General features: G+C 37.3%; 2 protein-coding genes across 2 annotated transcripts in view; one reads left to right on the top strand and one right to left on the bottom strand.

Moving 5' to 3' along the window:
• LOC105312030 (laminin subunit gamma-1-like) lies at window positions 1-8,209 on the top strand. Its single transcript, XM_019994223.1, has 11 exons — window positions 1-955; window positions 1,180-1,362; window positions 1,568-1,726; window positions 1,940-2,824; window positions 2,896-3,042; window positions 3,218-3,494; window positions 3,679-4,982; window positions 5,053-5,337; window positions 5,456-5,599; window positions 6,090-7,339; window positions 7,528-8,209. Exons 1-11 carry the CDS (start codon window positions 46-48, stop codon window positions 8,029-8,031), a joined length of 6,048 nt encoding a protein of 2,015 aa, XP_019849782.1. The 5' UTR covers window positions 1-45; the 3' UTR covers window positions 8,032-8,209.
• Window positions 8,210-8,215: 6 nt separating this feature from the next.
• Window positions 8,216-10,317, bottom strand: part of LOC100637874 (MAP kinase phosphatase with leucine-rich repeats protein 3-like) — a 4,627-nt gene continuing 2,525 nt past the window's right edge. The window contains exons 5-11 of the mRNA XM_003384976.2: window positions 10,151-10,272; window positions 9,906-10,074; window positions 9,763-9,846; window positions 9,641-9,702; window positions 9,313-9,384; window positions 9,013-9,131; window positions 8,216-8,461 (exon numbers count right to left, since the gene is read on the bottom strand). Of these exons, the coding sequence (XP_003385024.2) occupies window positions 8,384-8,461; window positions 9,013-9,131; window positions 9,313-9,384; window positions 9,641-9,702; window positions 9,763-9,846; window positions 9,906-10,074; window positions 10,151-10,272 (706 nt within the window). The 3' untranslated portion in view covers window positions 8,216-8,383. The remainder of the gene's footprint in view (window positions 8,462-9,012; window positions 9,132-9,312; window positions 9,385-9,640; window positions 9,703-9,762; window positions 9,847-9,905; window positions 10,075-10,150; window positions 10,273-10,317) is intronic.

Here is a 10,317-nt window from a genome sequence, read left to right on the forward strand (position 1 = left end):
CAGGCACATCTCTTCTTTCTGTCTTCTCTCTCCTTCTCATTCAAGATGATTATTAGAAGGATGCTCCTCTTGTTGGCATTACTGCTCCACTGTTCTAGAGTAGAACTGTCCAGCTTCTCACAATGCTACAATGGCTCCATCCCAATTAGATGTGAGCCGGAGCAAGAGTCCTTCTCTTTTGACATCACTCCTTTCGTTAGCAGCAGCTGTGTCCCAGGTACCCAGTACTGCCTTAGACTCCCTAACAATAGTTTGACCTGCAATGATTGCAGCCAAGGGCAGGATTCACCCTCTGCTATTACGGATTTCTTTAGTCCTCTTATTCCTTCCATCCCTTGGCAGTCTGAGCTCAATGTTACCCCTGTTACCTTACGTATTACCATGGAAACTATAGTCCAAATACAAGTCATTAGGTTTGATTTTGTGTCTCTCAAACCATCCTCTTTTCGAATATTGAGAAGCATCAATACGACTCAGGGCTTCACTCCTTTTCATTACTTCTCCACTGACTGCATAAACACTTACTCCATTGATCCTGAGACTCACTTGCTACCTGCTAACGAGACTTCAGCTTTATGCCAGCCCATAGATGACTCTTCTCCTGGACAGATGAGTTTTGTGACTGCACTTGATAGACCGTCTTACTATGATACAATCCCTGGGCTAAGTCATGATCTCTATGACTTTGTGACTGCGAAACGGATTGAGGTTTTGTTTGAGGGTTTTTCATCCTTGGCTGTTAATGGTTCCGAGTATTTCTATGGTCTTGAGGACTTTGCTATATTAGGTAAATGTCAGTGTCATGGTCATGCAAGTGACTGCAATAAGATTAATGGGTATTGGTTGTGCGACTGTGAGCATAATACTGCTGGGGATAATTGCGAGAGATGTCAAGATTTCTACCATGATCTTCCTTGGCAAATATCTAATGGTGGGGCTCCTTTTAAATGCAAAGGTAAGTAAAGCCCCAACATGCACTATGAAACATTTGTTGCATGCAAGAAAGTTTATACAGGAGTCAATGGAGCTTGCAACATGTTGCATGAAATAGAACTGTTTCATGCAGCATGTTGCAAGACCCATTGACTCCTGTATGAACTGTGTTGCATGGAACAAATTGTTTGCAACAAATCTTGCATACTAATTTATGAATTAATGTTATGCTGCTCTCTTTTTCAGCCTGCAACTGCAACAATCACACATCTTCTTGTGTATTTGATGCTTCACTGTATGATTCTACTGGTAGTGGCGGTCGATGTATTAACTGTACTCATAACACAGCTGGTCCTCACTGCAGTGAGTGTGCTCCTGGGTATTACCCACAGGCTAATGTCTCGGTATCTTCTGTGAACTATTGCAAGTGTGAGTTTATTCATTTATTTGATTATTTATGGCTTTTTTATTTCATTTTTTATTTGTCCCCTGGCCACACACAATGGGTATGATTCTGTTTTTGAATGAATTATGTTTTGGATTGTCTCGCATTTGCAATTCATAATGACATCCTTTCTTTACTCTCTCTCTCTCTCTCTCTCTCTCTCTTCCAATCTCTCCTTAATTTCTGTAGCTTGTGGTTGTAATACAGCTGGTACAGCTAATGCTAGTATCAATTGTACAGCTGCTGTTGGTCAGTGTTCATGCAAATCAAATGTTCAAGGTCCTGATTGCAGTATGTGTGTTAATGGAACTTATAATCTATCATCAGCTAATCCTGATGGTTGTCAAGGTACGTTTAATTGTTTGTGTACATGTACATGTATGTGTGTGGGTAGTAGGTGTGGTCTATTATATTCATAACGAGCTTATTAGTATTCATTACCGTTACTGAAATTCTAATGTTGACATGAATAATTGTACTGAACTTTATAGCCCCCACACATTTACCATCCTCCTCTTTTAAAATTTATCTTCCCCCCCCTCTCTCTCTCCCTCTCTCTAGATTGTGGTTGCCATTCTTCTCTTAGTCTTTCTCCATTATGTACTGATGATGGGCAGTGCTCTTGTGTTCCTAATGCTGTTGGTGACAAATGCAGCAGCTGTGGCTATGGTTACTATCAATCCTCTCCCAATACTTGCACGAGTTGTGGGTGTGATGTAGGCGGAGCCTTATCTCCCCAATGTAACTCCAGCGGATACTGTACATGCAGACCTGGTGTTACCGGTAAAACCTGTTCAGAACCAGTTGAGGGCACGTTCACACCGTCTTTCGATTATTATACACTAGAAGCTGAGGAAGGCTATGGTCAATTTGATGTAAATTATAATAATAATTTATTTACCGGTTTTGCTACCGTGAATGTCACTAATGGTAGCTACATTAGTTTTGATGGGTTTGTCCCGCCAATCAGTGGAGAATACGAGATCATCATTCGTTACTCACATCTGAGCTTCACTGGATGGGAATCAGCTGAACTTTTAATAGAAACTGATAGTGATCTATTTTCATCTCCTCTCTCTTCTCCTCTTGATTGCTCTGAAGTTGCTAACGGCGAAAGGATCTTGTTTTCCAACTGGACAATAGGAGCTGGTCAAAGTGTTTCTGCCAGAGCTTGTCTAAGAGAAGGAGTATCTTACAATCTGACGTTAGGCGAGTTCATTCCTGGTTCTTCATACTCCATACTGCACATTGATTCTTTGGTACTGGTAATCAGAAATGCATCTGGATTAAATACACTATCGGATACCAGTATCTTGTCTGTATATGATTACTGTGTCCTGAGGTATAGCTCTTTATCGCTGAGAAATTATCTCAGTATGGCTCAGCAGAATCAGTGTAACAGGGTATCTTTTTCAGTAATGGCTGAAGTTTTTAATGGAACAATCAGTAAGTTTTCTCTCTCCCTCCTCTTAAATTTTAATTTTACTATAAATTATAATTTTTTTATTTTCCAACAGTGTGTGGCTGCAATGCTGTTGGTACAATTGCTAATGCTACATGTCACCCGTACAGTGGGCAGTGTTCCTGTAGAACTGGTTATACTGGACTGACTTGCCATCAGTGCAGACCTTATTATTATTACACTTCACCCTCCACTTGTGCAGGTAAAAAAGTAAAAATACAAATAATAATAATAATTACAATTAAGTAATAAAAATGATGATGATGATGATATTCTTTTTGTTTCACCAACTTTACCTTCATTAATGTACTGAAGATTGATCAATATTAATATTGTATTAATAATAATAATAATAATGCTTATTTTTTCTTCAATAGCTTGTATCTGCAGTTCTTCTGGTTCAATGGCTGATGATTTATGCGAGCGATCAACTGGACAGTGTTCATGTTTGCCGAACATTATCGGCAGATCATGTGACTCCTGCTCTCCTCTTCATTACAACTATCCCTTGTGCCTACCTTGTGATTGTGATCCTGTCGGCTCCACTAATACCAGCTGTGATTCTGTTACGGGTGAGTGCTATTGTGAAGGAGATGTAGTTGGTAGGAGGTGTGACTCTTGTGAACCGCAGCAATATGGCTTTCCTGACTGCCGGTAAGCATACCATATATGGTCATTTTAAATGCTACATACATGTACATGCAGTTATTTAATATTATCATGATCATTACATTTATTGAGTATTTAAGTATTCATTTACTTATTTATTTATTTACTTATTTATTTATTTATTTATTTATTTATTCATTTATTTATTTATTTATTTATTTATTTCTAGTGATTGTAACTGCTCTCTTGCTGGTTCTATTAACTCATCCTCATGCTCAAGTGATGGTGACTGCAGCTGTAAAGACTACGTCACCAACTCTACATGTGATGCATGCACAGACGGAACTTTTAACCTACAACCTAGCAACGAGTTAGGCTGTCAGCCATGTTACTGCTCTGGCGTTAGTGATTCCTGTACCTCGGCCCCTGGGTACGCCTCTTTAATTATCATCAGTAATTACACTAACAGATTGAGTGATTGGAATCTAATTGGGGATGGTATAATAAGCATATCTAGTGACGGGATTACTATCAGTAATTCGTCTGATTCTTATCTTTCTGCCCCGCCTAGTTTTCTAGGTAACAAGCTCAGTTCGTATGGTCAATACTTATACATTAACTACTCTATGGCTGGTTTTAATGATGAATTCATTGATACCCCATTAATACAACTAACGTCTAATGATACTGAGCTTTCTGTATATTATAATGAGAGTCTGCCTATCGGTGATGGGATAGTATTGTCAGTACATTTGACTGAAGGTAGTGGTTGGGACTGGTCCACTCCTTCAGCCTTTACAATACAATCAGTTCTACATAATCTAACTGGATTATTTATTAAAGGAAGTCTTAGTAACAATCAAAGCATTCCTGTTACAATTCACTCCATTACCTTAGAGAGTACTGCCCCGATTAAACCTGGAGAAGTAGAAGTCGGTTGGGTTGAATTTTGCAACTGCCTCTCTCCTAATTATACCGGATTATCCTGTGAGTCCTGTTCCGATGGCTACACTCTTTCTCCCACTGGCTCTTGCATTGCCTGCGATTGCAATGACTTTGCTAGTTCATGTAACCCATTGAATGGAATTTGTATAAACTGCTCTTCGAATACTACAGGGGATCACTGTCAAGATTGTCTACCTGGCTACTATGGCGATCCGTTATCATCGATTCCCTGTCTTCCCTGTCCTTGTCCTTTAACCACTACCCCAGGCCGGTATAGTCCAACCTGTCAATTGATGCCTAGTGGTGAGGTTTGGTGCGATGATTGTCAAGACGGTCACATTGGTGACCAGTGCGAGGAGTGTAAAATTAATTTTTATGGTGATCCGACGGGCAATAAAAGCGGTACTCCAACCCCTTGCACGGAGTGTATGTGTAATAGTAATATTTATTTTGACGACTGGAGGAGTTGCGATAATGTGACTGGTATCTGTTCTAACTGTCTCTTCAATACAATTGGTGATCAGTGTGAGCGCTGCATAGATGGTTTCTATGGCAATGCATCTTCACCTATGAATCCTAAATGCTTCTGTAAGTTATTTATTAAATATTGCATTTATTATTATTATTATTATTATTATTATTATTATTATTATTTTAGCTTGTGAGTGTGACCCAGAAGGATCAGTCAACACTTCCTGTTCTTCTGATGGCGACTGTCACTGCCTACCCAATGTTAATGGAACTAAATGCGATGAGTGTCATTATGGACATTACAACATGACGTATGGGGTCGGGTGTGAGTCATGTGACTGTCATGTGATTGGTTCGTACGGTAGCTGTGATCCTGATACAGGGGACTGTGATTGTAAGCCCGGGGTTACTGGCCGCCATTGTAACGTCTGCTTGGAGTATTATTATGATTTGGACCCCACTGGATGCAAAAGTCAGTTAAGATAATTATTATAATTTTATTTTATTTTTTATTATTATGTACTGTTTTTAGTATCAATATAATTATAACAAATTATGTTATTTATTGATTTATTTTTATTTATTTATAGGCTGTAATTGTTCAGAGGTTGGCTCTTTGTCACTACAGTGTAATGGACAAGGTCTTTGTTCTTGCAATGATAATGTATTTGGAGATAAGTGTGACCAATGCAGTGAAAACTTCTTCATGAATGAGTCCACTGGAGTTTGTTCTGGTAAGATATCAGAAAATGTGATGTTTTTTTATATACTTTTGAAGTTTGAGCTGATTCCAACTACATGTAGTAATGAGAATTTTAAATAATTATGCTATCTGAAAAATAACCTGTACTATAGCCCATGGTATTTTCCGAAAAATGGCTAAAAAATGACTCCCAATTTTTATTACATTCTTTGATACATATTGATGTCCTTATGCTGTGTAGAAAGTTTGAGCTGATTCTGACTTAAATTTTTCAAGTTACGGCCATTTTAAGAAATAGGCGAAAATCTGAAAAATACCCAAGGCTATAGCCTTGGGTATTTTCTGAAAAATGGCTAAAAAAATCACCCCCAATTTTTATTATATTTTCTGATACATATTGACGTCCTTATGCTGTGTAAAAAGTTTGAGCCGATTCCGACTTAATTTTTTTGAGTTACAGCAATTTTCATGATGGCCTTTGTCACATTCATGCATGTTACCTCTTCTTTCTTCTCTCTCAGAGTGTCCTTCATGCTATTCGTTCGTAAAAGATGACGTTGATGAAGTTAGAGCTTCATACAACATAACTGAGGCAGCATTACTCCGAACCGAAGCCAATTCATCAATGGAAAGTGATAGCTTTCAAGAAAAGGAAACCATTGCCAACGACTTAGTGGATTCTTTCTACGAAGACGTACTGGAACTCAACATGAATTACAGTAGCTTCAATTCAGATCTCTATAACATAAGCCAGGAAGCTTATAGCATTAATACAACGAATGAAACTGAGCTAATACAGCGATGGTATAGACTAGCCAGCCCTGTCATTAGCAGTGCTTTAGTTTCAGAAGAACTCGTTAATAATATAAAGAAAGCTTTGTACTCTTCCGTCTCACTACTTAACTTGACTAACAACACTTATTTGCCTTTGGCTTATCAATATAATGAGACGATACACAATAATACACTACTGGGGCTTCTTGAGAGAGACTCGGCTCTTAATCACACCCAGTACCTTCAATCAGAACTTTATGATCTAACAATGGAAGCTAGTGATGCAGTGAGTGTATCTATGCGGACGCTATCAGTAGCTGATAGTGTGCTCTTAGTCTATAACGATAGTCTTAATAATCTTACTGAGCTCGAGTCATCGGTAGAGTCACTTATCCAGTCAATAAGTGTTGCTAATGCTACACTAGAAGACTTACAATTATTACTAGCAGATAAAAGAAGAGAATTGAATGAATCAGAGAATCGTATTGACTCTATTACAGTACCAGATGAAGGAGAAGTGAATGAGCTTATGATAGAAGTTAGCAATCTAACCTTACAAGAACAACAGCTTCGTGCTAACATATCAAATGCTACTGATCTTCTATCATCACTGATTACTGATCTTGGTATCTATTCTAATGAATATCATAATCTTTACGCTGAACTGAATGCAACCAGTCAATCTATTTGTGATTATAATGACAGATTGAAGACCAGTTATAGCGATGCCTTAGCTTCTCTCTCCTCCTCAAGCAAGTGTACATCAATCGGTACTAATGTCCTAACTCAGCTACAACTCTTTAGCTCTAACATCAGTTTATTAAGGAGTAATGCTGATAATGTCCAGTATAACATAACGATGATAGAGACTGAGGTATTAGCTTATAATGATCGTATTAGTAATATAACATTGTTACTGAATGATCTGACTCAACGCTTGTTCGAAACTAATGAAGATATACTAGGTCTTGTTAATGATACGAACCAGCAGAAAATGGTGAGTTAATTATGATGGTATGGTCATTTTAATTTTAATGTTTGCACACATGGACTTTTAAAATCATGAGAGTTTGGTAACAGCACAGTGTGAACATCTATTAATTATTACTATTAAAAGTAAAACATTCACGTACATTAATGCTAATAAAATTAAAATGATTATTGGTTATTTTTTTTGTTGTCTAGGTGACTGATGAATTGTATACAAATGCATCAATGCTGTTACAAGAAGGACTTGATCTACTTAATTCAACTGAATTAGCAATCAATGATACAACACTGATACTAGCGCAATCTGATTCCGTTCTATCAAATATCTCTGATTCCGCTCAGCAAGTCAAACAAGCTCAAAACGTTTTCGAAACCTCTTCCGTGGCGGATCTACCTGCTAAGGTCACAACCCTGCGACGTGAAATAGCAGCTGGATTAGACAATATAACGATACTTCTATCAAGCACTCCTGACCATGATGCTGATTTGCTTAACACTGTCGAGTTATTTATTAATAATTTATCAACAGAAATTAATTCAGTTGATATTGATGCCATGATATTGTCACTAGAGGCACATTTAAACGGGCCGGTAGCGAGTGAATTGAGTAGATTACAATTGGAACTGTCAAGTATCGAAACTGAAACTGATAAACTTAGAGATACCTTGAACTCTTTACCTCCTGACTGTAATGTTTGAATTTATAAAGTTTATACATAATCAGCGACGCATTCCACTTAAACTCTTTCTCTTGCTTTATTCTCTTTCCCCTCTCTCTCACTTCATCCTTCTTTCTCTTCTCTCTAATTCTTTTTCTGTATAACATTATTCTTTTTTTTATTATTTTATAATTAAGCAGTAGATTAAACAGGACATATAAATATAGTGAGCAAAGGTTGGACGTAAAATATTTAGAAATAAATAATAACAACGATAATGACAGAGGAAAGAAAGAAAGTTATAAAAACAAACAGGGAGACATATAAAGTGAAAGTTGACCAATAAATAACAGTAATAATAATAATAATATAATCATTAATATTAATATTTATCATTGGCTGCCGTTGTTGTTTTCGAGCTCGTGATCAAGCTGCTGTAGTATTGCTGGATCCATAAAAGCAGTTGATACCTGAAATTTAAAAAAGCGTTATAAAAAACAAGTATTATTATTTATTATATTCTGCTTGATAATGTACAAACAATGGCTAGAAGCAGCCAAAAGGCTAACTGCTTGGGCAGCTTAAGCTTATTGTTAACAATAATACATGAATATACTTGCTCAACCATCCATCATTATAATGAAAGTTAGTTTACATACAATATTGCTATGAGTAGAAGTTTTAGGCCTTAACTACATGTATGGACAGAAATCCCCATGTAGAAAGTTTGGGTCTCAAATTGGTAGAAATTGACATTCATTTGTAAATATGATTATAAGTGCGACCCACGATAGCCTTTTCCCAAATTATGCTTTATAAAGACAGAGCCTATAAGCAACTATCAATTGATCCATACATACAATGAACCAATTTTTGGATAGGAGAGTAGTTAAGAGTGTTACTCTTAATGAAATCCTTCCTTATAATTATGATAAACAATAATTCATACATGGTATACACACAACTGTGTTTGCCAGTCATTTAAGAGATGTTGTAGTACATCTGTAATGATTTCACTTACTCTTCTGATCTGTGTGCTCTCTTGTGATTTGTACACACCTCTTGTACTGTAGCTCCTTCTTAAGTAGAACTCCTGATGTCTCTTGCCATTACCAGCTATGTACGGGTTGCCTTCAACACCTTTTTATAAAAAACAACAACAACAATAACAACAACAATAATAACAACAACAATATTGACGGCAACATTATTGTTAACAACGATAGCAACAAGTGAACGAATGATGATGAGGTAGTTAATGTGTTGGTGTATATGCAGTGTTGCTGTGGTTTATGTGTGTGTGTATGTTATATATTATTACCTGTGATGACGTATGCTTTGTGCTTCACACAATATGGCTCTGTATCAAACTGGTTATCAGCCATTGTGACCACTAAGAGAGAGAGAGAGAAAGAGAGAGAGAGAGAAAGAGAGAGAGAGAGAGAGGAGAGGGGAGAAAGAGAGAGAGAGAGAGAGAGAGAGAGAGTGTGTGTGTGTGTGTGTGTGTGAGTGAGAGAGAGAGTGTGAGAGAGAGAGGGAGAAAGAGAGAGAGAGAGAGAGGTGTGAACTCCTGTGGTGGTGTGTCTACCATTCTATCAGTTTGTTTTCAAACTTCCTTGTACAATTTGGGGGAAGTTATAGTTGCTTACTTTTTAGCTGTGAGACCATCTCAAGGCAATTGTCAACATCTCTCAACAAATTGCCATCAATACTAGACAGAGAGAGATACATATAAAGGTTATGTGATTATTGATAACAGTACACAGTATACCATAGTGTTGTTAGTTTCTTTAAAAAGTGAAGTGAAGCAGGTAATTCTGAAATATTATTTTCCACTAGCACCAGTGTCTCGATACTAAACAACAACAACAACAACAATAATAATAATAATAATAACAATCTTATCTCCCTTACTTTAACAGTGTTAGTATGACTGGAGGTAAACCTGTTAAAAGGTTGTAACTCAGATCTAGTCTTTTGAGTGAAGAGAGTGAAGACAGGGGACAATCTTTAGTAAAAGCTTCGAAAGGTAAGAAATTATGAGCCAAAGAGAGAGACTCTAGTCTACGAAGACCTTTTAAGCCTGAGGAAAAAGAGGAAGAGGAAAGTAGGGAAGAGAGAGGGAAGAATTTAAGATGTGAATCAGAGACATTTTGTACCTTCTAGTCTAGAGAAGTTTTCTAGTGAGCAGTGATTGACGGCTAAATGTCTTAAGCCTGGAAGTGTTGATAAATCAATTAGTGTATTAGAAGATGAAGGATCTGGTGACATTTTGACATTACTGGAATGGAGAAGGAGAGAGAGAGAGAGGGAGAGAGAGGGGGGG

Source organism: Amphimedon queenslandica, unplaced genomic scaffold, assembly GCF_000090795.2.
Source record: "Amphimedon queenslandica unplaced genomic scaffold, v1.1 AMPQUscaffold_13479, whole genome shotgun sequence".
In the NCBI taxonomy this organism is placed as follows: domain Eukaryota; kingdom Metazoa; phylum Porifera; class Demospongiae; order Haplosclerida; family Niphatidae; genus Amphimedon; species Amphimedon queenslandica.

Bases quoted from the DNA above. Each gene is read 5' to 3' on its own strand.
- LOC105312030 (XM_019994223.1), top strand. From the start codon at position 46: ATGATTATTAGAAGGATGCTCCTCTTGTTGGCATTACTGCTCCACTGT. The intron at 1,363-1,567 runs GTGAGTTTATTC...TAATTTCTGTAG, and splicing joins TTCTGTGAACTATTGCAAGT to CTTGTGGTTGTAATACAGCT. The intron at 5,600-6,089 runs GTAAGATATCAG...CTTCTCTCTCAG, and splicing joins GTCCACTGGAGTTTGTTCTG to AGTGTCCTTCATGCTATTCG.